This window comes from Meleagris gallopavo, chromosome 11 (genome assembly GCF_905368555.1).
Source record: "Meleagris gallopavo chromosome 11, MGAL_WU_HG_1.1, whole genome shotgun sequence".
NCBI lineage: Eukaryota > Metazoa > Chordata > Aves > Galliformes > Phasianidae > Meleagris > Meleagris gallopavo.
This window is the reverse complement of record NC_139414.1, coordinates 4,853,383-4,880,913: the sequence shown is the minus strand read 5'-3', so window position 1 is coordinate 4,880,913 and position 27,531 is coordinate 4,853,383. Positions and strand designations below refer to the sequence as shown.

Sequence of the window (27,531 nt, the reverse complement as noted above, 5' to 3'; positions counted from 1 at the left end):
TTTATAAGGCAAAAGTTGTTCTCTTAGTCCAGAAAATAACTGTTAGAGCTACTAAAGTGTAACTTCTTGCCTATATACTTCTATTCAGTGCAGCAGTATAACAGGATGTCTACACAGTCTGAGTTAGCAGACCTAAAATTAGATGTGAAAAAGCTGCTAAGTAATCTTGTTGAGGAAAAAATGTTTTTTACACACTTTCTATAGAAACATATAGAAAGATAGAATATATCACCATTGCTGAAAGCTTAAATATGTGTCCCTAAATTGTACTTCATCTTTCAAATGAAAACAGATATCTTGCATATTTCTTTGGCCAAAGGAGGAGAAGTGCAGTTTTTTCTTCTGAAAAATTTGAAATAAATGTAGAATGTCTGGAAAAACAGCAATTAAAAGGGTAAGAAAATAGTTTCAATGCTTTTTGCGTGGGAGGGGAGTGGAATCATGGTGTGTTTTAAATGTTTATTAAGTTAAAGCTTTCTGTTAAAGACTACACAAATATTAAAAAAAAAAAAAAAGTTTAAAAGCCAATTGTTGCAGTTAATACTAGCAGAAAGCACTAGCAAAACTTACCTGCAGACTTCTTGTATTGCCTTTGTTATTCCAGAGGGGTTTATTAGTCAAGGATTGTTATTTTGAATATTCTAAAGGAAGAAGAGGAGGGAACAAACAGGATTCTTAAAACAACTTGTTTTCTTGATGTTGCATTGCATGGTCAGGGAATCTTAGCTTCTAGTCTGCAGAATTGTTATCTGTAGGTTGTTAAACTAGATGGGCAGATGGTTCAGATGAAGCATCTTTATCTTGTATGAAAGGTTGAACTGCTACATAGCTCTTCTCCTTCGCCTCTTCAGTGTTAGTCTGTTATTCACTAAATTCCTTATATGCTCTGTATTATAATTTGCTTTAAAATAAAGGATTTTTGTTTTGCTTTAAGTTTACCTTTCTAAACAGTGCTGGGCCTTTTTTTTTCCACTGAATTAGTAGTAGCCTATGGCTAAAGTTATCTTCAGGTATATTTGTACTATAGTAATTTTTTTTTTGTTGAGAAGTGAATTGTTTTATACTTTGTTTCCCTCTTCCTGCTATATGTTCATTCTGCTTACCTATGTGACTTCTGTATAGAGCAAGTAGAGAGAGAGTTCTGTTGTTAGAGAACTGATCTTAAAAGCAAGACTGCATAGTTAAAACTAATTAAATAAATAAAGTTCATACATAGTTAGGTATCACCTGATGCATCAAGGGATCTTTTTGTTTTCCAAGGTGAACTGAAAGCCAGCAAAACAGTTTCACTGAACATAAAATATTCTTTACTAGCTATTGTCCAAATCCAGGCAGTAAACCTATCAAAAATTAAGTGACAACTACAAACAGCTGAATATTTAAACTTCTGAGGAGTTGATGTTTATCCCACTTCCTCTTTTTCTGTGAATTTTCACTAAAAGATAAATACTTCTTTGATTAAAAATGTCATTAGGATTGCAATTATATTTAACTTAAACTTTCACTATTGAAATGCTGAGTACATTAATCATAAATATAACTTAATTGCAGTTTGTCAGCAAAGGTAGACAAGAAAATAGTTTTGCTTTTGTTCTTCCTTCCCTTCTTCCTCAGATTTGTGGGTCTATACTTCCAGACAGAATCTTTACAGACAGAAAATTCTGAATATGGCTTGACTTGATCTTGGCAGTGTTTCTAATGAGTGTCCCATGGACTGTATCGAGGTCAGGGGGTTCTACTCTAGCACTGAAGAGCAGAAGCCTGAGCAGCAAGCTGATATCAGTGAAAACATTTCTTCATTGTTCTCTTTAAAAGAGCAACAGAAAATGAGTGAGTATTCTGGACTTGCAAGTAACCATAGCCAGATGATTGCTGAAGATTCTGAAATTCAGCCAAAACCAGAACACTCTCCTGAAGTTCTTCAGGAAGATATTGAGATGAGCAGTGGATCCAGTGGAAATGACTTCAGTGGAAATGAGACGAATGAAAACTACTCCAGTGGACATGATTCTCATGGCCATGAGTCTGATGAAAATGGGAAAGATTCAGCAATGCTCATGGAATCTTCAGACTGTCATAAAAGGTAGTAGTTAGTATTGAATAAAGTTCACTTTTGTTTTTATCACGAAGGCTTTTACCATCTGAATCTAATTTGAGTTACAACTGTGGTATAAATTGTATCTCCAGATTAAAGCTTAGTGTCGATTTCCACTAGTTAACCAGTCATCTTTCATAATGCAGATTCAGATTATGTAATGTGTTATACTTTATAGAGTGCAGTGTTTCACAGAGCCAACTTAATCTGTACACTTTTTTTTCCTCATCATTGCTTTGGCTTTATTTATGCATTCTTTTGGTAAACCAACTCCTGTAATTACATAGCAAAAAGTGTCAGTCTGTTCTTAAGAGTCAGGATGGATCTGTGCTATTTTCATCTTTGAAGTAATAGCATAGTGCATAGAGGAAATACAGAGCAAGAGGTACCTTCTTAAATGTGTAGCAAGTATAGTTTCCATGCTTAGTAGACTCTTAAAGTTTGACTTCTGTTCTAGACAGTCATAACGAAGCAACTGTAGAACTAAAATGAAGTAACTTTTATGTTAAGTTTACTAATCTTAATCTCTTTGCCTTTCCTTGTTTTAGTTCAAGCTCAAATGCATTTAGTCTGATGATTGCAAACTCTGAACACAATCAGTCTAGCAGTGGATGCAGGTAAATGTACATATATTTTCAGTAACTTGCTGTATGTAATAACAGATGCTAAAAACTAAATAGGTTGGGTGGTGGTTGATGTTTTGTGAGTTGACGTTGCTTTGGCTAAAATGGGAGTACACATAGGAGATGATGTCCTGTCTTTGATTCTCTTCCTTTTCACAATCAGCAGCATGTCTTCCTAACCACTTGATCAAATCAGAGCTTTTTGTAACTGTTCCACACAAGTTGTGTGATGACTTGTAAGGTTTCTTAGCCTTTTTTGACTTGGTAGCTTAGCCTCAGTTTTATTTTTTGTGGTTCACTTCAAGCGTGGATTTTTCTTTTTTTTCTTTTTTTTTTTTTTTCTTTTTTATTTTTTTTTTCTTTTTTTTTTTTTTTGAGACTTTTCTGGGATTTTTCTGCTCTTCAGATTTTAGTCTGAAGCCCTTGCCTGGAAACAACCTAGTTGCATTTTAAAATTGGAATTCACTCAATGAGTTGGATATGTTTTGGTGTCCAGCAGCCGTATTGTCTGCCTCTCCTATGTTCCATTCACCAGAATTCAAGCCTTTAGTCTGTAAGAGCGGACCTGCTGCAGGAATGCAGTATGAACTTTGCTTCTGATCTTGATAGACTTGAGAAACCTGGTGTCATTGAAGGCTCTAATTTGAACACTTCAGAGTGCCCTGCTCTTCTTGAGGTTTATTTTGTTTGTTTGTTTTTTTAAGTCAGCCTCTGATCAGGAGACCAAAACCTGATCCTTGACAGATGAAGCTGGGCAGCTTTAGCATACTGATGTTAAGATCCCCATCTGTATATACCTACCTGAAAGTTTTCTACCTGACACAGATCCTGAAGATGTGATAATGAAAAATACTCCTTTGCACCATTTGGTGTGAGCTGAACATAATGCCTGTCTTGTAGACACAAGGAAATCTTCCATGTCTTATCTTCATGTGGAAATCGTGTTCCGGAGTTCACTTTTTGCTCATTATCAAGAACAGAGTGAACAAAGAACATTTCTTAATCTTTGTTTCCTGTTGACTCAATTTTCTTGTTCTTTAAACAAAACCAGCAATCTTCATTAATGACTCTTTGCTCAGAAATCCAGATGGTACAATATTTCCCCCACTGCCAGTCACAGTTAATTCAGAGCACAATCTGATCATCTTCAGTCTTTTTGGAATGGAAGACAGATGACCTCTGTTGACTGAGCATACCTATAGATGGTCTTGAAAGAGATGTCTACAATAGGTTAATAAACTGTAGATTTAGCTTTTGATTCAAAGACTTATGTGCTTTGGATTCAATGTTTGTACCACGTAACTACCTTTTGGACTGTGCACATAAAGCAAAATGGAAAGCTCTTATTTTTGTAGAATTTGCTGATTCTGTATTCTGCAAGTCAAACCTTCTCTGTGGCTGGCTACTGTGCCTGCTGCTACAGATCTTTAGAAAAACATTTTTGAATTTCATAACTGATTTTCCAAGGAGGCAGCCTTCTGCATTTGTTACTGCTAGAGGCTAATTTGGAAAAGCTTTCCTGGCAGAAGTGTTCTTGACCACTTAAGAAGCAAGCCCAGAGGATACAAAAACAGCAGTATGCTCTGTTATTTCACAGTCTTTCTCTTTTGCTGTTAGCATAGATTGTTCTTCTATTGAAAAGGCCCTGTTAGACTGCATCAATCTAATACCATCAAGCCATACTGTGCATGTGATTTTAGTGTATGGGTGAATACTAAGTTTCCCAAGGGAGTATGACATTGTTCTCTTATCCTTTGCATTTATTTCTCAGTATAAAATAGCCAGTTAGTAACTGAATTATATGCTTATCATAGTGTTATGGTGCAAACAAGAGCTATGACTGTATATTCTAGTACAAGCAGCTTCTTCACCTTCTAAGCATTTAGTGTGAAGTATACCCCATACCTGTCAGATGAATTGATCTACCTGAAGAACTCAGATTTCTCAGGAAAAAGAAAAAAAAATCTGAAATCTTCCTAAAAGTTACCTGGAAGTTGAGGCCACTTACTGAATGCTTCAGAAAGGGTAGTACAGTTGCCAAGAACACTGTTTCTACAATGATCCTTAGGGTAACTCCATGGACAGTGCCAGCCATGGCAATTGTGTGGTAATAGAAGACCTTCCTTCCCGTGTGAATGAATTGATTTTTAGGGAGAGTTAAGAAAAGGTCTAAAATCCTCTAAATTGTTGTGACTGATTAACTTTTAAAATTTCTTTCAATGACAAAGATGTGGTGATTTTTTTTTTAACTGCTTTCTGCCCACTTGTCACCCATCTTTGTCATCCTCTCCATCCCTTCTCTTCCCTTCTTTTCCTTTTTGATTCTATCATCATTCTTAAATAATGATAAGAGATACCAGGGATTTCAAAGGAAGGCAATTTTCTAGTGATAGCACTGATTATTGCTGTAGCTTGACCTTCTACATTGAGACAACACTTTTTAGCATGCACCTGAGAAATGTTAATAAGATACCTGTCTCCAGCTGCCTCCTCTGATTCTTCACCCTTCATATTTACGCAGCCTTCCTTATGTTACTTAATGTATTGCCATGCTTAACTGGAATACATTGTTCCAAGCATTTCTCCATTTGTTTTGTTAACTTGATGCTCTCCCACTGCCATTCCCTTTTCAGGGACCTTTCCTATGAGAACCTGCTCGAACAGGAGGTGAAGACTTGAGTGGACCTCCTGCTTCTCTACTTTGAAGTCCATGAACATTTCTGAGAGTTTGAATTTTAAAGGAACTAAGGGATATATCACAAATTAAAAAAAAAAAAAAGGGGAAGGGAGACTGGTGCAAAAAAAAAAAATTCACTGTTGCTTGGGTGTATATGTGTGTATAGATATACTGTTTCACATACAGGCAGTATATATTTTATGATAAGATTTCTGGTTGTGGTAAATCTTCCATTTGAAGCAATTGTAGCTAATTTAAGAATTACTACAAGTTTTGAATGTTGATATTAACTAATAGAAACGTTCAATGTGGCTAGCTGCACATATTTAAGTGTGTGACGATTGTCAGTGTATTTGAGTTTCTATGAGGATGATGTATTACTCCAAGCATCCAAGTAACTTTTTATTATTTGTTTTTAATCTTACAGCAGCGAGCAGTCTACTAAAGCCAAAACACAAAAGGAATTGTTGAAGACATTACAAGAGCTGAAAGCTCACCTTCCTGCTGAAAAGAGAATTAAAGGCAAATCTAGTGTCCTAACAACATTGAAGTATGCCCTTAAAAGCATTAAACAAGTTAAAGGTAATCAAGTATATGATACTGCTTAAATAAAACTGATCTGGGTAAAATTAAATATTTACTTGGGAGTTAAAGCAGTTTTGCCAGATGCTTCGTATTTTCCTGGTATTTGTTGTAAATTTGTTTGCAAAGCTGTTATTTATCTTCAAATTTTGAAATTGTCAAACAGACAGAAATATAATACAATGCTTATATGAGTATGTTAAGATGGATAAAAGTGCATGGATTACTGATGAGGAAATTTCACTGTGGAAGAACTCATTTGGAATAGTACCCTAGATTTCAAATTGCCCATTCTGTGCTTGTGCCAGAAAAAGTCAATTTTTTTTCAGGCTGTCTACATACTAATGTGACTTTTACTTCTGAATATAAATTGTTTAATGTTCTTACGTTCTTGATTTAGCCAATGAGGAATATTACCAATTGCTGATGATTAATGAATCCCAGCCTTCTGGACTCAATGTGTCATCTTATACAGTGGAAGAAGTTGAGACTATAACCTCAGAATACATCATGAAAAATGCAGTGAGTATGCTGACACAGTTACGCCGTGTGTGTGTGAGTGTGTGTGTAAAACGTTTTCTGGAATAGGAATTCTCAAGCATGCCTCCTTTTGACAAGGTAGAAGTTGATGACTAGGCCAGTAATCTGAAGAAGCTGGCTGTTGCCTTCCAGTGAACATGAAGGAGAAATTTTGAGCACTTAATGTTTGTTTTTTTTTCTTCTGTCAGTTAGATGGATGGGAAATAAGTAGGATAAACACTTGGTCATATGAATTGTATCTCATATTTAGGGGCAATGGTGTGATATATCTGAATATCCATGTGATGTAATGCACTGTGAAAATGTGTAAATAATTAGTTTTCTTCTTAGGATGCTTAGGAGATGCACTTACCGTATATCGCATTACAAAGCTTAGTATAGAGACATAATGAATCAGTTGAGCTGTCAGTTGTGTAGGAGCTGTGTGATGCTTTAACTGTTATTTGTGCTTATGTGACTGGAAAGTGACCAAAGTATTTGAATCTGTGTGTCACTGAGTCCTCTGTTGTGGTATCTGTGGTCTTTGCAACTGGCACAAGCTTACTCTGTGAACCAGGGTTGCTGTCTCTTCTTTTAGATAAGAGCAGCTGTGGTGATCAATGTAGGTTTTTAGAAGTAATCGGAATGATTATTTTATTTTCGCATTTTCAGTGTTTTAGGATTATTATGGAAGTCAACAATAATTACATCTAAACTTAGAGTGCCTTCCAGTATTTTTTTTTCCTGAAGTCTCTTTCTGAATCTATGTAATTCCAAAATTAGTAAAATAACAGGTAGGTGGGGGGTGTTTCCTAGTTTGAAGTCATTTTTCTGTTGAACCTATGAATAACAAAGTTGCCCAGAAGGTAAAACAAATAGAGTAGTCTAGAGTGTAATTTGAACAAAACATCCGTTGATCCAAAGCACAAGTTTGTAAATGCAGTGTTCTGACGACAGTTCTTAGGCTTGTATACAGTAACAGTGGATAGGCACTAAAGCCTGTGACGCAGGGATCTCTTCTGTGTCGAGCAGAAAAGCAACAAGTAGAGTTTGTATATATTTGGGGCTTTTTTCCCACCTATCGTTATTTTTACCAAATGGCTTAGAGCACTTTTTTTCATTATGTAGTGAATGAGCAAACTAACATAAACAACTCTTCACAAAGCAGCTGAATCTCATAAACGTCAACTATGGCTGTAACACAAGTAAAAACAATTCATGTAGTTTAAGTTGGAAGCTCCTTACACCTGATGTTTAGGGCATGCAACCTGGGAAAATCAGAGTGTATTATTACTGCGTAGTTCAAAGTATGTATGTAATTCACAAGAGAAGTATATTCTTGCTCCATAAATAGATGTGGTTTAACTGTCTTTATTTCCTTTTTATTTTGAACTTCATACTTTTATCTTGGTGTCTTGCTTTTATCTTATTGTTTAAACAATAAATACATTGAAGAATGTTTTTTAAACTGCCTAATTTGAGGTTTTTCTTCTTAGGATATGTTTGCTGTAGCTGTATCTTTGATTACTGGGAAAATTGTGTACATCTCTGATCAAGCTGCTTCGATTCTTCGGTGTAAGAGGGGTTATTTTAAAAATGCCAAATTTGTGGAGTTATTGGCACCTCAGGATGTCAGTGTTTTCTATACTTCTACTACCCCATACAGATTACCATCTTGGAATATTTGCAGCAGAGCTGGTGAGTGGTCCCAACAGCAGCTATTTCTCTAATTTTCAGTCATGCTAACTTTTCTAAAATATCCTTTCATCCTTCCCTATCACTTAGTGAGGGTATAGCACACATGCATTACTAGAACATCTCTGAACATATGGCATGTGTAACGTGCCTTTATATATCAGAAAAGCTTGTCTGTTGGCTGAAAGTCTTCTGATTGCTATTATTCATTGGTTGCCGGGCTTCTCTCATCCAACTGATGATTGAAATTAAAGTAGGTATTCATGCTGAAAGTGGATTTGTCTTCCACAATTTTCTTGCAATCAAATGACCAGAATTTTTTAAAAAAATCTTTCTTTAGATAAAAGAAAGATAATATTCTGCCTTCTTACTTCTATAATGGTTATGATTTGTATACTGGACACTTGATTATTGTATAGAAAGATGTACTACAGCTGATATCATTGAGCACTTATCAAATGTAAATAATTTAGCCCTGGGAAAAGGATATCAGGCATGTTAATGCTGAAGGGGGTTATATCTCTTAAGTCACTTAGTATTTGTTTGTGAGAGAGTTATTTTACTTGTGCACTGACAGCTGTTAGGAACAGAAAGATAGCTGCCAACTATTTTAAGGAAACACTTGTATTTCAAGTTCTGCTCTAAATGTTTGAAATTCCAATCCCTGTAGACTAAGTCTATGAAGTTAAGTCAGAATGTGAACCGTATTAACTTTGAGGAAACAATTAACAACAAAGTAATTTGTACACTAAATAGGTCAGAAAGGACCTTTTGAAGTCTCTGGTCCAACCTCTGGCTCAGAAGAGGTTCAGTTTTGACCATTTGATCCTGATTGTTCAAGTTACCTACATAACTTACTGATTTTTTTTCTGTAGTTTTATGTTTGTGTATAGCTTCATATATCAGAAGTCCAGCCTGGGGAGTTGTGGAAACTCACTTTTCTGGTCAATGCTGTAAGTTAGTGAAAAAGCAGATGGGTAAACAGTTCAGACCATAGAACTGTTTATAGATATGTTTTTGCCAAAAGGCTTACTAAGCAAGCAGCTGTGATTCACATGCCAGTCTTAGAAAAGCATAAAATCAAAGGCTTTCAGGAACCTAAAACTTTTGGGGGGATACAAGCTACATCTCTTTTATTGCTATGGGGGAAAAGTTACTGTATTAAACATCATAATATCATAGTAATTTGTAACTTTTCATAAAATGTTTAATAATTCTAGAGTCTTCCACCCAGGATTGCATGGAAGAGAAATCTTTTTTCTGTCGCATCAGGTAAGACAGAGTTATAAGAGACTTGGTGTTAGGAAACTATGCATTACAAAGTATTTGACCTTTATAAGAATCACAGTGTGCAAGTTTCTTATTATCCCATAATATGAACGTAAGGCCAAGCACATGCTTGTCATCTCGCTGTTCCAGAAGCTACGCAGAGAACTGCTAAGTGGTTGCAGGAAGTTACACCTTAGAAGTTTATCAGTCTGAACATTGACCTTTGAACCCTAAATAGAGCTGATACATTATCTTTCACAGCTGTGGAGAAAGCCTTCATTTGGTGTTAGTTGAACTGTTGTGCTCAGCACCTGCTACAGATTCTTTCGTTCTGTAAGAGTAATGGCACATTAAATTTATCTCAAATGCCCAGTAAAGATAGGTGAGGGTAACTTTGTCTTTCTTGTAGCCAATAGATGCTATAGTCCTTTTCGTTTAGTTTTTTTTTTTTTTTGCTATCTGTTGCCTCTCAAGTCCCAGTTTCTCTTTCCAGAAATGCTACCAATTACTGAATTATTTTTGGAGTAAATAAATACCTGATAATTAAGATATTAGTATATTTTAAACAAACTCCAAGTAAAAGTACTGCTGGTATTTTTGAAGATGTCTTCTAAATAACATTGACAATAGAAGTTTTTACTTTATAAATCCATACTGCAATAATACCCATGGCTAATATGTATATATTATATATATAAACATATATATATATATATATATATATGTTTAATCACTGGGTATTGTTTTTGTTCTTTTTCTTTGGTCAGAAACTGTTATTATAGGTAAAACTTCTGAGACTTTGTTCTTTTTTAAATAAGCATAAATACTGAGTAAAGGAAGGTATTTAATTATTAACTGAAGGGTTATAACAGTCTTCATAAAATTAAACTATATTGATCTCTGTGAAGTTTAAAGTGATGATTAATATCAGATTAAGATTATTGGACCAATAAAATAATCTGTCATAAGAGATGGACTTTTCTTTTTCCATGCAATTTCCATTTAAAGCACCTATGGCTCTTATTTTAAGCAGTAGAGATGATAGTGAATGCATTATTGCAGTCAATATGCAAAGGATGCTGTCTGAATTAGGTTCTGTTCTACTGAAGATTCAGGAAGCAAAATTCTTGGGTGCTGTTTTAGGAGCTACTATACAGTCCTTTTGTCACGAAGGAAATTACAATAGATAAAATTTTGTTCAGTGTGAGATGAATCTGTGCAAATAATAATCTCTGTTTAATTATTAGTGCAGGAAAGGAGCGTGAAAATGAGATTTGCTATCACCCATTTCGGATGACTCCTTACCTTATCAAAGTACAAGATCCAGAAGTAGCAGAGGACCAACTTTGCTGTGTGCTGCTTGCAGAAAAAGTGCATTCTGGTTATGAAGGTACTAATTTCAACGGACAAATAGTTGTTTTGTTCTGTGAAATCTAGAACTGTTCAGTATTTTGCTACAGGAACTTCTGTGCAGTTTAGCACAACTGAATTTCAGCCTGAGAAAATGAGTGTATTTGAGTACCATCAGTGATTTCATTAAAGTACATGATAATTGGTTCTGTTCTCTGCCCTTGCTGAGAGGCTGTGAGATAACAACGTGCTTTTCTATATGCTCTTAAGCAGACTTCTAGATTTTACTCAGTATTTAATTAAAACATACAGTTTTGGGTAGTATATGTATGCACAATAAACTTGTTAACCTGCTTTTATTTTTCTCTCAGCACCCAGAATTCCTCCAGACAAAAGAATTTTTACAACAACGCACACACCAACCTGTTTGTTCCAGGATGTAGATGAGAGGTAAGTAACTTAAGTAAATAAATGAAGTATGAAAGCACTTCCACCTTGGTCTTGAAGTGGAAATCTGTGTTTGCCTGTAACAACTTGTTCTTTTATTTTTCCATCTTGGGCAAATCTGGAAAATAGAGTCAAAGAATGGAATCCACAGACAGGAAAATGTCCTGTGTCAGCAAGCACTATCTGAATGAGCCTTCTGTGTTTTTTTTTTTTGTTTGTTTGTTTTTTAAGTCTATAGAATGTAACATTACATCATTTTAAACAAACAAAAAACAACAAAGAAAATCATCAAACATCATATTCTATGTTCATGATTAAACTACTCAGGTTCTACTGGCTGAAACTTTTGTGTTGTACTGATGGTCTTGGAAACTGATGAGAGTTCAGTATAGCCAGATATGACACACGTGAATTTAAGTCATTCACAGAGGCTCTGGAACTAAGATGCAAAGCAAACTTTCCTTTAGTTTTCCGGACTGCTTTTGTCTAGTATTTTTTGGAGGGTGTAGGTGACAGAAATTGGAAGTCCATGAAGAATGGAAGATACTACTTTGAAAAACAGAATTGAAGGCATAGGAGGCTGAGGTGTTGTCAGTATTCTAAAGCTTTTAAGTAAAAGGATGTGCTTTAAAATATCATAATATTTTATAGGAATATGAGAGCAAGTTTGCTTGTTCCTGAGTTGAAAACACAGGCTTTCTTTTTCCTTGCTTTTGCTTTCTCTTTGCCTTCTTTTACATGGGACTTTCTTTGTGGCAGCGTAGGGTTTTATTCTATTTTCTTTTCTTACTGAAAACTGAGTTGGCTACCATAAAAGCATCTCAATGCTGGGATTTATCCCTCATTCCTGAAAGCTCAATAAATTCAATAAGTGATTTCATCGCATCATTAGAAGAAGTTACTGTGCAGGAATGCAAGAACATTAATTTTAGTTATTTATTCTAATTAATAAGCTTGTTTCCTAGCAGAGTTAAACTCATAACCTGCCTGTGAAGAAGTTTTCTTGTACCCTAGTCAACTGCCCTGCTTGGTTCAGCTACAGTAATCCTGTGTGATCCTTAGCCTTGGCATGCAGCCCATAGATTGGGGGTACTGTTTACTTTCACAGGAGTTTTATAAGATTAAATTTTATTAATGCTCTTTTAAAATTAGGGTAAGTAGTCAGCCTGTAGATCTAGGCAGCATAGAAAAGATAGGAGAACTGCTGTAGCAGACTCCTTGACTTTGGTCTGAGCACTGTTTTGTAATGTTAGAAACAAAAACAAACAAAAACCCCCAAAACAGTCCTGTTCAAAGAGTGTTACTACTACTGTGCTGGCATTGCTTTTCCCAAAATTTAAACTTAAAATTAGAGGAAAAAGAGTAAATAAAACTTAAATGGAAACATTTTAAAGATTAAGTAAACATTTATTTCACTTGATTTATTTAAATAAGTTTTTTTCTTTGTTTTTCTTTCTCCAGAGCTGTACCTCTGTTGGGATACCTACCTCAGGATTTAATAGGAACACCAGTTTTGGTGCATCTTCACCCAAATGACAGACCCTTAATGCTAGCAATTCACAAAAAAAGTATGTAATCTCTTTGCTGTGGAAGAAATATCTTTTTTTTTTTTTTTTTTTTTTAACCTGAAAGTTAAAAGTGACATCTGAAAAGGACTAAGCAATAAAGGAAATTGCATTTTTACCTTCAAGTAATTAGATGTTGAAGTATTCCTTTACTCTACAACTTGATTCTTTATGCAAATTGATGAAATTGAGTATTTTCTCGTTTTCATTTTTGAGGTGAAGCATATCTTCTGTAAGCAAATTTGTATGTGAATATTTCATACATAAATAAAATTGTCCTGAGAGTGCCATGATAGAAATTGTCATACCTTGAAGTGTAATCTTCCTCATTTCATAAGCAGTCCATGAAAAGAAAGTGAGCCATTCTTGCAATGTTTATTTGTTAAATTATGAAAATATAAAGCTGTCTCTTCAGTCATCTTAAACTCTGATTCATTGATTAGAACTGCAAATGTTAAACTGACTTTTTTTGAATCATTCTTAACAGTACTTCAATATGGTGGTCAGCCTTTTGACTATTCACCAATCAGGTTTTGCACTAGAAATGGAGATTATATAACCATGGACACGAGCTGGTCCAGTTTCATCAATCCTTGGAGTCGAAAGGTTTCATTTATCATTGGAAGACACAAAGTTAGGACGTAAGTCAATACTCATGGTATTTTTTTTTTTTTCTCCCCTCCAGTTTATTTACTGATTCTTAAAAAAGCCTTAAAGGTTTTAGAGAGGGGAAAAATTCCTCCTCAACATAAATTGTTTCCTTCTTATATTTGGGTTAATGACGTAGTAGCTGCTTTAAATAAAGGAAATTTGAACTATTTTGACTTTTGTCAGTACTGTCAAGAGTTGCTTTAGGAGAAAAGCTATGCTCAAAGCGAGTAAGGATGCGGATTTTGTTAAATTCAATGGCCTTAGGTGCAATAGAATAATGATCAGATCCTGTTTGCTATATATAGATGGCAAATTGCGGATGTAGTCTCTCTGCAATTCAAGTACTTGCACTTGTAATGGAATGGGATATGTTTGGTTTATGCAGGGGTCCCTTAAATGAAGATGTTTTTGCTGCTCCCAACTATACAGAGGACAGAATTCTTCACCCCAGCGTTCAGGAGATCACAGAGCAAATATATCGGCTATTACTACAGGTACAGCATGTGCTTTTTGTATCACTATTTTAAATTCCCGGTTTTCCATAAGTGTTTATCTTAATGTGATGTTTTGTTTAACTGTCTTCCACTGTTCCACTGCATTGGGATTTCTGGCTACAGTCCTGGAAACTACTTGCATTTGACTGCCAAGCATGACTCACTTAAGTGTGTTAAAGCTCCAGTTGGTATTTAAGGATTTAGTGCAGCTATGGTATCTTCATACAAACAATTAAAAAAAAAAAAAAAAAAAAAACAAACTAAACAAACACAAAACTGCACAAAAAACCTAAAATCCCTTTCACCTTACATGGAACTATTAATAACAATTTCATTTTTGTTGAAAGCTTGTGTGCAGAGACTGTATATTCTGTTGTTTTTAACAGCCTGTGCACAACAGTGGATCCAGTGGCTATGGAAGTCTAGGTAGCAATGGCTCACATGAACACTTAATGAGTGTGGCATCCTCCAGTGACAGCACAGGAAATAATAATGATGACACACAAAAGGATAAAACAGTAAGTTTTCTATTGTCATAAATTCAAGTATGAGGTACAAAACAAAGTGGTTTTTAACTTTTAGCGTAACTCTAATTTGGGATGGGAAGAAGTATAAGGAAAGTGTTGTCATTTGTTTAATATGGAAAAAAGCTTTCTGTCAGGAGGAATAAGTATTTGCGCTGTAGATGAAGTCTCAGGGTACTGAAGCACAATTACAAGTTTGAAAGTGGACACTGTTAGTACATTGTAATGCCCATTATATGCTTGCTTCTGGGGGGGAAAAAAAAAATAAAAAAAAAGGATGTTTGAAGGCAGTTTCTTCTGAGGGGAAAGTTTATATCTCTTATTTTCGATGATAAAATGCAGTAATAAGTGCATACAAAAATGATAGCCTGTGACCTTTTTATGCTGCAGAAAATGCACTGTATAATACGGAGTGAAAGTTTTTTTGCTTAAAACTTAACTTTACAGGGCATTGTTGTATCCAATTGATACTGAGAAATTTTGTTCAAACTAATGACATTACAAACCAAAAAAACAAAACCAGAGTTAAATTTGTGCTTCTGCTTATCAGAACTGTGCCACAAAGGCAATGTGAATTGGGCAGTAGAATAAAATGTGGTTGCAGTCAAAGGAACAGTACCATTTTCTAAGATTTGAAGTCATTTTGCCGTTCCCGTTAAGCTCTCCTGAATTGCAGTTGATTTCTGAAAATTCCATTTTTCCTTAGTTACATCACTAAACCTTCTGAACTTGATTTATGCTTTTGTGATCAGGCATTGCAGGCTGCTGTGCTTGCCAACGTGGTCACTTGCTGCCTTTCAGTTGTCACACACTAGCGTCTTAAGCAAATTAAGCTTCTGGAACTTTTGTTTTGCAGATAAATTACTTTTGAGCTATGTAGAAAATTAGGAAGCACTATGCACGATGTCTTGTGTGAGATTTTCATAATGAGTGTTTTTAATGGCCTCCTTCCAGATAAGTCAAAATGCCCGTAAGGTCAAAACTAAAGGACAGCATATTTTCACTGAGAATAAAGGAAAACTAGAACATAAGAGAGAACCTTCTGCAGGTAAGGTATTACTAGTAAGTTAATTAAGTGCTAGTTTATTGCAGTGGTGCATGATGTAACATGAGTAGAGAGCTTTCCAGTTTCATTCTAACCAATTTTAATGAATAAATGCTGTTATTCTTTATATTGTCCTTAATCTCTCCCCTATGTTCAGGAAAACATGTGACCTAGCTGTTGGTAATGATGTAACATGCAGTGAAGATGTCCTAGAGCTGTTGCTTTGAAATATCTTAATTGTAGCTCATAAGTCAAATAGCTTTTTTTCCTGTTAGATGGAGGATGTTGTTATTCCCATTCTCACAAAACTTCAGGAATTTTTAAGTCAATAAATGAAAATCTTCCTAGTGCAATTTAAATTTCGTAGACATGAGTAACAGATTATTTTATGACTTTTGTACACTAAACTTGTTCTCATTTTGAGTGGGTTTTAGCTCTAATGATATCTCTTCTTTTGTATCCTTTATGTCTGGCCCCTTTGGATCCATCAGCTTAACTGAACTTTATTTCTCAGGAATTCCTAAGAACAGAGGGCTATGTACACAATGTTCATATATTAGGACACAAACTTCTTACGCTGTTAAGAAATACGCGTAAAAGAAAACTTCTGCTGTTTTACAGAAACTTTTAGGGGAAATGCAAAGATTTAATGCTGCAATTGCATAATAACAATCTCTTAACAGAAAAACAAAATGGACCTTGTGGTCAGGTGAAAGAAGTGATCGGAAAGGATACCACAGCTACAGCTACTCCTAAAAATGTGGCTACTGAGGAGTTGGCATGGAAAGAACAACCTGTATATTCTTACCAACAGATTAGCTGCTTGGATAGTGTCATCAGGTAAGCAACAGGAGTATAAATTACCACTGAGCTCTAGATTTCAGATTTGCATATCTAATATTGTTAAATTGCTCTATTTTAGATACTTGGAGAGTTGTAATGTGCCTGGTACAGCAAAAAGAAAATGTGAACCTTCATCAAGTGTGAATTCTGGTGTTCATGAGCAAAAAGCATCTGTTAATGCTATACAACCCTTAGGAGGTATTTCTACATTAGTTTCTCTATTTATTTGCTATTTCTTATTGTCAGAATAACGACTGGTGTAGCTTAGGCACACAGCTTCTGCTGTCATCTGTAGTCTCTGCAGTTCTAGTTGATAGGTAAGAATGGGGATTTGCTAGCTTTTGTTGCACAGATAACTGTGAATGACCAGGTGAACAGCACATGCTAGTCAAGTGAAGGCTAACTTCAAGTTCTTGCACTGAGAGTTTTGCTGAGTGTTTATTACTGGAGAAAGAATGTTTCACGAGGCATTGATGTGACCTCTGCTGGAGTATTGTGTACAGTTTTCAAGTGAGAGAACTTAAATAGGCAGATACTTAGAGCAAAACTTAACGTCAGACAGCTAATAACCAGCTATGTGAGAGACTAACACAAAGGAAGATGGGAACTGGGAGGGACTTCATCTTAGGCTGGCGAAGGCTAGAAGCTTCCAAAGTCAAACCATCAAAGAAGAGTAATGCCTAGGAAAGATCAAGAAGTCCTTCACTGGAAAGACTTGGCTTAACTGTGTTTGAGAGTAGAGCATTAGATTTATTTGCTCAGAAGTTATTCTGTTCCTCAAACATTCTTCGTAAAATGTGTGAGATCAATTGAAATATTCACTTTTCATCTTGCTAAGCACAAGTAAGCCTTTGCTGTTCTGCAGCCTTAGCAACATATTGCTTATTTACATATGCAATTTCCTTTATTTTTCTATTTTTTTTTAATAGACTCTCCTGTGTTGAAGGCATCTGGTAAAGCAAGTGGTCCCCCTGTAGTTGGTGCTCACTTAACTTCTTTGGCCTTACCTGGCAAACCTGAAAGTGTTGTATCGCTCACAAGTCAGTGCAGCTACAGTAGCACCATTGTTCATGTTGGAGACAAAAAAACACAACCTGAATTAGGTATGATTTCTGCTAGTATGTGGTTGCCAAAATACTGATTTCCAGCAAGTATAACCTCAGAAATGAGAACACCTGGTACCTACTTGTTAATTTGCATTATTTATAGCTAAGGCGTTCTCATGGAAATTGAATAAATAAAGACAGAATTTATTATATTAAACTTCCAAAAAGAAGTTACTGTAGTAGCTTAAACTGCATATACAGCACTTCTCTTGATCATGATTTTTATTCCTTCTGTTTTTGTAGAAATGATAGAAGATGGTCCAAGTGGAGCAGAACTCTTAGATAGCCAACTTCCAGCCCCTCCATCCAGCTCTACGCATGTAAATCAGGAAAAGGAGTCATTTAAAAAACTGGGACTTACAAAGGAAGTCCTTGCAGTGCATACACAAAAAGAAGAGCAAAGCTTTTTGAATAAGTTCAAAGAAATCAAGAGATTCAATATTTTCCAGTCCCACTGCAATTACTACTTACAGGATAAACCTAAAGGAAGGCCTGGTGAACGTGGTATGGCAATGGTTTTTTTGTCTTTGTGTATGAAGTGAATCCTGTTGAGAGGACACTTGCATTTTTAACAGAGTTGGGGAGCCACTGTGAACAGTGGCAGTCACATGCTATGTTTAAGTCCATATAAGAATTCTGGTGACAGCCTTGCCTTGAAGATTGGGTGGAATATAGCTTTAAATATGATAATTAATGTTTCAGTAGCTACTAATGTTCTAGTTATCGGTTCATAATATTATTGTTATGCATCTACTTTCAAAAGACAAATACCACTTCAAAATGTTTTCTCCTGTCCGTTCTTGTATTCTCTTGCTTTTCTGTACCTTCTGCTTTCCGTCTTTGAGTGCTTTTTTCCAGCTTTTTTTGTTTACAGCCAGTTACTCCCATTTCACTATTGTGTCATTGGTGAAACAATCTAACTGTATGGTTGCCATGAAGTTAATGTCAGTGGGGGATGGAAGTGGAACAGGCTATCTGTAACAGTGAGGTTGTTTTTTTTTTGTTTTGTTAGGGCTAGAAACTTAAGATGACATTTCAAAAGTGCTTGGTACAGACCTGACTTTGTTTCCATTTTGGTTCAGTTTGGGAGAGAAGTCAGATACTGAGAAGCATTTTCTTGCCAATTCTTGTATCTTTCAGTTTTGATATATAGAGAGAGAGAGAGAGAGAGAGAGATACGCAAGTCCTTGATTTAGGAAACATGTTCTGGAACACTGAAGTGCTCTGTGTTCTCTATCCTTGATAAACTTTCAGACGAAATAAGCCTTTCACAAACTAAAAGTTGGAACAGCTTTTAAATGTTTAAGTACTTAAACATAAAAGATGACTGATGGATTTATTCATGTCTGTAAATGAGATGAACTGATAGCCTTCACCTAAGGAAGAGCTGCTTGGTGCTGACTTCTGAAATAAGGTTCCATGCTTTTCTTGCAGAATTTATGAAGTTTCAATGCTCTTTCTGCTCACAAAAGAAAATTCTTTTGTATACTTTCTCTTTGCTGCTTTTATTTCTTCCCCTTCTCAGTTACAGACCTGTACAACTCTAACTCTCCGGAAGTGCATTCAGTTGCATCCTCTACTGCGTTCATTGTAATTGCTGTAGTGATTCGAGCAGCTTCTCTGGGAGCCAATAGTTTGGTACTATTGTACTGATTGGGTGACACATCTGAGCCTTAACTGATCCACTTCTTTTTTTTATTGTTTATTTTTCTTTCCCATAAGTCATGTCATCACAGCTTACCTTGCCTGGTTTGCTCAGCTCTTTTGCTAGAGGTAAAAGTGAATCTGATCTCTTCCCCCATCTTTCCATTTGAATGGACAGACTAAAGTCCAGAACTACAGTTTTGAGCAACTTCTAGAAATGCCAGAGTGTAGGGGATCCGTCACGTTGCCAGTAGGCTCCTTTCTGATGCATGTTTTCTTCTTTGTTCTTGGTATTGGTTTTTGGTTTTTTGTTTTTTTTTTTTTTTTTGGTTTTTTTTTTTTTGGTCATTGTTTTTGTTTTTGCAGGTGGCCGTGGACAACGAAATGGAACTTCTGGAATGGATCAGCCTTGGAAGAAAAGTGGGAAAAATAGGAAATCAAAACGCATTAAACCACAGGAGTCTTCGGACAGTACAGCTTCTGGAACTAAATTCCCCCATCGCTTTCCTCTTCAGGGTTTAAATACTACTGCTTGGTCACCATCAGACACTTCACAAGCAAGCTATTCAGCGATGTCTTTTCCAACTGTTATGCCTGCATATCCACTTCCTGTTTTTCCAGCAGCAGCAGGGACAGTGCCACCAGCTCCTGAGACTTCAGTCTCTGGTTTTAATCAGCTGCCAGACTCGGGAAATACTTGCCCTGTGCAACCGTCCCAGTTTTCTGCCCCCCTTATGACACCTGTTGTAGCTCTTGTGCTCCCCAACTATGTCTACCCAGAAATGAACAATAGCTTACCTCAAACGCTTTATCACAGCCAAGCCAATTTTCCTACCCATCCTGCTTTCTCTTCTCAGACAGTATTTCCAGCGCAGCCTCCATTCACTACACCTACTCCTTTCCCACAACAGGCGTTTTTTCCAACGCAACCATTCCATTATAATCCACCGACAGAAATTGAAAAGGTTCCTGTTACAGAGACACGAAACGAGCCATCCCGTTCCTGCACTCCACAGTCAGTGGGTCCTCAAGACCAGGCTTCACCGCCTTTATTTCAATCAAGGTGTAGTTCTCCTCTGAATCTTCTACAGTTAGAAGAAAACACAAAAACTGTGGAAAGCGGAGCCCCTGCAGGTTTGCATGGAGCTCTAAATGAGGAAGGAGCCATAGGCAAAATCATGACAACTGATGATGGTAGTGGAAAGGGATCCCTACCAGTAAGTATGTTGATGTTCTTTTTGTGCATGTGTGTTTTCCTTTTAGAATCTTGGCACTCTAAGAATATGTAAGGTTGTTAAAATGTAGAGATACCCACAGTGGATCTTCTACCTTCTTCTGTTTTCTTGTCTCTGTTTTATCATCTTCAAAACTCACTTGTGGACCTTATGTTTTAATAAGTGGTCTATAGTCTCTAGAGATGGAGTCGCTATTGCAGTTAGTAAACTCAGATTGTGGTAGACTGAATAAATGTGAAATCTAATTGTTTGAATAATGTTAACTTTTAAAGTTTAAGACAGTCTTCTTGTTCTCCTGAAGTTACCCCAGGAAACTTGAAAACAAATCCAAAATCAGTTTTGCTCTGCTTCTTCTAATGTGAGTGCTAATGTATTCGTTGAGAAGCACTGAAATAGATTTCACATTACTGGTTCACTTTTTTTAATGTTTAGCAAGAAGTTTTTGGGTAGTGCATTTCTGAGAAGAGAGTGAGGGGGAAGCAGTCTGTAACTGAGGTCTCGAAAGAAGCTAATATAAAGAAAATCATCTCTTTGTTTACAAACAAGTAGTCAAAATAAACTATGAGATATTGCTTGCAGACATTAACTATTTTGTTTTCTTAGTGCACTGTCCCCTAAAGCTGTACAGAGCTGTTTGATAACTTCAGCTTCTTTTCCTGGCTTGTTTAAATTTGATGGATCAATTAAACTATAAACAAACCTCAGATGGACTGCTGTGTCTGTAAAGATTTCTATGATGATGATATAGACTGATATATTACTGTTGTCTACAGATTCTGCACAGTGTCTTTCTGAGTGCTAAGTCACTGATGGGATGCAACCTAAGCCTTCTAGAATGTCTTCCTACCTCTGGCTTTTCTTCTAATGTGGGTTATAACTGTTCACTGCATCTGACAGTGTACAGAGTACAATTTGAGTTCAGTGCTGTTTAAAGGAAAGCAGGCATTGGAAGGTGTGGCTCTTACTGGCATGCCTGAGATCTGACCTGCTCCAAGTAATCAGCCATAGAGCATAATTAGTGCTGATGCTAACAGCTGATTAGATTACTGTTGCATAGTTTGTCATAAGTATGTACCAACATGAGAAATTGTGGAGGAGGAAGGACAAATGTACAAACATGCTTGTTCCTTGCTCTGAGGAACTTAGTTGCTTAGTTTCTAGATTATTAATTTTACCTAATAATCTTGATACTGATTCTTAATGGGGATGAACAGAGGGGGAACAGAAAGGAATATATTTATCTGTTTTTCTAGTGAAACTTCCAAACTTTATTGACATCATGCAGAAACCTTCTGTATTCTGTTATTACATGCTTGCAGCTTCATGATCTTGAGAACAAGTGTGTGTATGTATGTAGTATATAATGTGTATATATGTACATACATGAAACACTTTGGATTTGTGCAGTGGTAAAGAAGTGCATCTGTGATAGCTTGAAACTTACTGCATGCTCTGAGATGTCACTACTGGATTAAAATAAGCTTGATAACAAAAATTAATACTAACAATTTGGATGGGAAATCCTTTTGAATTTCTTCAAAAGGCTATTTCCCATTGTTCAGAAATCTGCAAAATATCACTTTCTGTAATTACATCATCATTTACTTGAACATGAAGGCAGAGCAGCCATTAGTTCAGGAAGGCACTGAGGATATATCTGAAGCTACTTCTTGTATTACAGTGTAGTTCTTTGTCAATGTTAATTTCTGAAGTTCTTTAAGCCAACTTTTAATGAGGGTTAGCAGTGCTGTAACTGTTTACATTGACAAACAAAAAGCAGTGTAAGCTTAGCAGAATACCAAGTGAGGTGGATTAATACTAAATTTAAGGAACTGAAGATGAGATGACTGTAATTTTCTGTTCCTTCCTCTTCCTATCACCAGGCTGAGTCTCCAATGGATGCTCAAAATAGCGATGCGCTCTCCATGTCCAGTGTCCTGCTTGACATTTTACTTCAAGAAGATGCATGCTCAGGCACTGGCTCAGCTTCATCAGGGAGCGGCGTATCTGCAGCTGCTGAATCTCTTGGGTCTGGATCGAATGGCTGTGACATGTCAGGGAGCAGAACAGGTAACACAGGCAGTGAATACTCCTAGCATTTTAGGAGCATTGCAGTATGATGTACTACAGACATCAGGTGAATGCTGAGTGCTTCATGGAAAAATCACTCCTGTATTTAATCTTCATTCTTTTTTTTTTCTTCATTGCATCACATGACAGTCCTCTCTACTATGATTTACAGTATAGAACTTCTGATTTTTTTTGTGTGCACATAGTCTATAAAACATTTCATATTCTTGCTGGGGTAATGAAGAGGGAATACCATAATCCTTGGTGTTTCAAATTTATTTTCATTTAGTTGATTATTCTATTGCAACTTAACTAGAGGTTTGGCTTTAATGATTGGGTTTTAAAAAATGTTTAAAATATTACCTAAGTGGGAAGATGAGTACCTTTTGTTTAAAAATGAAATAAAATGGTGATGATATTTTATGCTTTCAGTTCTTTTTAACTGTTTCTAACTTCAAAAATACTGAAGTGATCTATTTGACAATTTCTAACGAATCTTTAATTTTTTTTTTTTAAAGGCAGTAGTGAAACTAGTCATACCAGCAAATACTTCGGGAGTATTGATTCTTCAGAAAACCATCATAAAACAAAAATGAAGGCAGAAATAGAAGAAAGTGAGCACTTCATTAAGTATGTTCTTCAGGATCCGATATGGCTTTTGATGGCAAACACAGATGACACCGTTATGATGACTTACCAGATACCCTCTAGGTAATTCCAGTACCTCAGTACTTCATAAACTGCATGCATGCTGGGGGAGTGGGGTGAACTGAATGACTGTCTCAATAGAAGACAACGTATTTAAATGTTTAGGTCAGTGTCAAGAATTGTTGCTTCCTTTCTATCTTTTTCATACTACCTGAGAAGTTCTGGAAAAGGATGACTTGGTTTTTTTTAGGTCTGTTACCTGAGTTTAGGTTAACTGTGTATATTTTTTGGAAGGTAATGCATATCTCATATGTGCATCTAGTGTCTGATTCAGGTTGTCCTGCTGAAGGAGAACTCAGAACTCAGTGCAGGAGCTGCAGAGGGATGCTGAACTTCTTTGTTTCGCTGGTAGTACTGCCTTAATAGCTCTAAGCAGGCCATTCTCAGTGGGATTTGGAAGGACAATGAGCCAGCAGAGATGCATTGAAGTTTAGTTTTCTGCAAATGTAGAGTGCTGCTGAAATAATCACTCTTATATAAATATATGTATTTTATATATATTATATAAATATGTCAGATTTGTAAGCTTAACAATTTAGAACAAAAATAGTTTTAAAAAAAATGATTGTATTTGATTGTGTAACTCATGTAGGTGTCAAGTCCCAAAAGAATTGAAGCTCAATTTCTGAATACATTTCATTTTAGAGATTTGGAAACAGTTTTAAAAGAAGATAAGCTGAAATTAAAGCAAATGCAGAAACTACAACCAAAATTTACTGAAGACCAAAAAAGAGAGCTTATTGAAGTTCATCCATGGATCCAGCAAGGTGGACTGCCAAAGACTGTTGCTAATTCTGTAAGTTTAGATTAGTTTATTATTTTTTGCATGTATAACAATGCTTGTTATCAGCTGCCTGTGTTAGTTTTCCATTCCTGTTTGGAAAGCTTGGTCAGTTATACTGAGAAAAAGTTAAAATTGAACTTGCTTGCAGTGGCTTCTGGCTTGATTTAACTTACCAGAAATCTTTCCAGTAGTCAAAGTAGTAGTGAATTTAGTATAAGAAATGTCCTTGCTATTTCTAGTTTTGTTGCATCTCTTTGAAATTATGTATTAATGCAGACAGTAATTTCATTGCATAAAAATTTCGTATGACATGAAAAACACACTTGTTTTGTGCATAAAAACCTATTTCTTCCTTGAAAGTGAGTGATGAATGGGAGTACAGCTTTCCTTCTCTGTATTGAATTTTTCCTACAGGATCATATCTTGTTCAGATTGCATAAGTAGATTAATAGCTCAGGAAACAAACTGGGGGGGAAAAAAAAAGAATTCTTGCAGTTTTATTGGTTATATGTGAATTTTACTTACAAATAACTGATTGCATTCCGCTTCCATAAGCTCTCCATCATTTGCAGGTTTTTTCAGATAAGCTATCAAATGCAGAGGCTCTCTTTATTCATGCAATAGAATGTAAATAAATCCTTCTCCTGTTATTAATGTAACAGCAGCATTAATGTGAGAGCATCCGACAGGTGTGAAACTACAGTTCTTCAGTCTCTTAAGTAGTGCAGCTGACATGAGCGTATTCACATATCAGTGTTAGCAATCAAATGTAGGAAAAATTTTATAGTGCTTACAAGATGTCAGAATTGTAAATGTTCTGTGATGTAACTGTTCATAGTAGAGTTGTTGAGTACCTTGTGTTGATTTACTACGTGTTATAAATTGTGTGGGAGCAGTTGGGGAATGGAATACACCTGAGTGTAGCACAGATTTACAGGTTCCTTTGGAATCAGGGATCACATGCAAATGGACTGATGTTTAGAAAATGCTCTCTTTTCTTTGACTTAATGTTTTTTTGTGTTTTGTTTTAGGAATGTATTTTTTGTGAGGACAATATACAGAGCAATTTTTATACATCATATGATGAAGAAATCCATGAAATGGACCTTAATGAAATGATTGAAGACAGTGGGGAGAACAATCTGGTCTCCCTGAGTCAAGTCAGTGAAGAACAAACATAGCCTTTGAGCCTGTTGCTTTTAAAGCTGCTTCAAAATTAAGTCATGATCCGTTAAGGTTTTAATCTTGTTTCCAGCAAGATGAATCCGGTTCATAATACAGATGTTTTTCTTGCTCTAAAAGAGTCATTTGTGAAAGAATCTCTTTTTAAATGGTGGCAATCTCTTCCCAGTAAGGACATTGTTGAAGATGGTATAGCTTTTATTTAATGAAAAAGACTCATATTTTGCACTTATATGCCTCAAGTTTTTCTTTGTAAACTATAAAAGCTTTCATTGATGCCTACTGAGTGGGTCAATGAGTACTGTGAGTACTGAAAATCCCCTGTAAACATATAGTTCTTCAAATCTTTGAATAATGAATAAGTTATAAATTGTTCTAGGAATCTTGCTTAGAAGCTCTTTAGCATTGCTCTTAATGTTTGAAGTGGTCCAGCATAGTGGAAGAAATAACCTTCAAGAAAATCAGTTCAGACTTGCCCTTTTCATACCAGTTGACTCATCCTCTTGGTTTCCTATAGTTTTGACTATAGGAACTTTTTGCCTAAGAGAAATGTTAAACTAATTTTCTAAGATGACCTTGGGTTAAAATACTTACATGGATACTTAAGGAAGCGTAGGTGAGTGCTGACAACTCTGTAGCCTTTGGTTTCAATGGACACTGCAATTCTATGAACTGCTTGTTATCTTGAAGCATGATTTCTGAGAATTTATACACAGAAAATCTCTGCTAAAAATTTAAAAACACACAGGATGACCGTGTATGATCCAGTGACTGAGACAAAACGTGGCGTAACCTTAACCTTTATTTTTGGTCTGTTCTGTTAAGATGTTGGCCGTCCGTTTTTCTGTTTGGCTAAACAGACATAAAGCTTGCATGTGGCAAGAGAGGATTAGACATTTCTCATAATTGGAAGATATTTCTTATAAAAAGAGATTTTGAGAATACCATTGACTTTCACAGATTACGTAATCTAACGCTTGGTGTGGCTGGAGTCCTTTCTTGTCAAGGATTTAATTTTAATGCCTCAGCGATTGTATCAACTTGAATAATGTGTACTTTGTCCTTGTGTTGTTTGTACATGTTGGATGTGGGAAGAGAACTAAAGAGAGTAACTATCAGTATTGATTAGTTAGAAGAAATCTAGTTGCAGCATTGCTAGATGTCAGCTGTAGGTCTTGGGGGTTAAAAAACGTGGAGAAACTCAATTAACTTTGCTATGTTTGTCTTAAAATATTTTCATGAAAGATTTTTTCTTTTTTTAATATTAAGATAACATTTCTATTCACTGAAATTTGAAGTTAATTATATAAAAATGTTTCTCTTTGCATACAAAGAGGACATGAAGGCAGATCTGGCACCATAAAAACGTGCTGAAGCGACTGGTATTTGCTTAGTGGAAGAAATGTGTGAATTAATTATTAATTGGACATTGTCATAAGGAAATTTGCAATGGAGACAGGTTCTTCAGTTGGAACATGTGAAATTACAAAAAAAGTAGAATCACTGCTTCAAAAGCAAGTATCTTAAACATAGTATGAAACACTCATCAGTATGATCTGATTCCTGTCTTTAACAGTTCTGCAAGATCAAACTTCAGTAGATGTATATAAACTGAATGAGAAACATTAAAATGTTGGTGTTCAAGTCCAATATGTTAAATGTTTCAATCATAAACAGAACAGTGCAGCTATACCAGCATATTACATATTCCTTTTTTGTGTTTTATTACATGTAAACACAAGTAGTTTTAATTGGACCAGGGTTTGGGAAAAAATAAAAGCTTTATATATAAAGGAGTGCATCATTATTAAACATTATTTTCAGGGACTTCTCAACCACTTTGTGAACTTCTTTGCTTTAGCGTGTTTTTTTTTTTTTCTGTTGTGTTTTTCTTTTTTTTTTTTTGTTCTCATTTCTTTTTTTTCAATGACCATCTTGTAAGCATAACTTAGTGAAAGGAAGAGAAAAGTATATTTAGAGCATTTTGTGGATGTGCTTAATTACGGTCTTATTCTTGCATCCTTAAAGTGTTTGCATTTACAGGGTGGTATTAAATATTTTCCTGTAACTTTAAATCTACATGCCTCCATTTATAGATAAGATTCTGAAGCTGTAATTTTTCCAAGCTGTTGTAAGATGATTTATTTGTGATGACACTTTGTCAACATGTCAACAATGTTTTCTGTACACTGTGCAATATATTTTGGTTTTGCCACTTGTGACTAATTTTTATGACTTTGCTTTTTAGAAAACTGGTAAATAAAACAGATATATTTTTAGTTGTCTTTCTGTTTCTTGAGCCTTCTACTCCATGTAAGAAGCAAAAAATACACATATTGCAGCTCGGTTCTGAGCTGTTACCCCAAACAAGAACTTGCAAGCTGTGTTAGTTGCCACAAGTTAGTTGTGGCTTATTATGCTGA

The 27,531-nt window shown here is 35.7% G+C and overlaps 1 protein-coding gene across 13 annotated transcripts in view; it reads left to right on the top strand.

Annotated features, from left to right (window-relative positions):
- PER2 (period circadian regulator 2) overlaps positions 1–27,387 on the top strand; it is a 42,674-nt gene extending 15,287 nt beyond the window's left edge. For 8 of the 13 annotated variants that reach the window (XM_085232446.1, XM_085232448.1, XM_085232442.1 and 5 more), the window contains 23 exons: positions 293–394; positions 1,615–2,083; positions 2,644–2,712; positions 5,823–5,977; positions 6,378–6,499; positions 7,993–8,194; positions 9,412–9,463; positions 10,708–10,850; positions 11,182–11,260; positions 12,719–12,825; positions 13,310–13,463; positions 13,859–13,967; positions 14,354–14,485; positions 15,446–15,539; positions 16,220–16,376; positions 16,459–16,577; positions 17,309–17,482; positions 17,729–17,989; positions 19,496–20,346; positions 22,248–22,434; positions 22,953–23,145; positions 23,788–23,938; positions 24,958–27,387. In XM_085232446.1, coding sequence (XP_085088572.1) covers positions 1,710–2,083; positions 2,644–2,712; positions 5,823–5,977; positions 6,378–6,499; positions 7,993–8,194; positions 9,412–9,463; positions 10,708–10,850; positions 11,182–11,260; positions 12,719–12,825; positions 13,310–13,463; positions 13,859–13,967; positions 14,354–14,485; positions 15,446–15,539; positions 16,220–16,376; positions 16,459–16,577; positions 17,309–17,482; positions 17,729–17,989; positions 19,496–20,346; positions 22,248–22,434; positions 22,953–23,145; positions 23,788–23,938; positions 24,958–25,107 — 4,035 coding nt within the window. In that variant the 5' untranslated portion in view covers positions 293–394; positions 1,615–1,709 and the 3' untranslated portion in view covers positions 25,108–27,387. Of the gene's footprint in view, positions 1–292; positions 395–1,614; positions 2,084–2,643; positions 2,713–5,351; positions 5,386–5,822; positions 5,978–6,377; positions 6,500–7,992; positions 8,195–9,411; positions 9,464–10,707; positions 10,851–11,181; positions 11,261–12,718; positions 12,826–13,309; positions 13,464–13,858; positions 13,968–14,353; positions 14,486–15,445; positions 15,540–16,219; positions 16,377–16,458; positions 16,578–17,308; positions 17,483–17,728; positions 17,990–19,495; positions 20,347–22,247; positions 22,435–22,952; positions 23,146–23,787; positions 23,939–24,957 lie in introns of those variants that run through there. The other 5 variants (XM_085232452.1, XM_085232450.1, XM_085232451.1 and 2 more) reach the window with 4 other exon arrangements.
- The last annotated feature ends 144 nt before the right edge of the window (positions 27,388–27,531 follow it).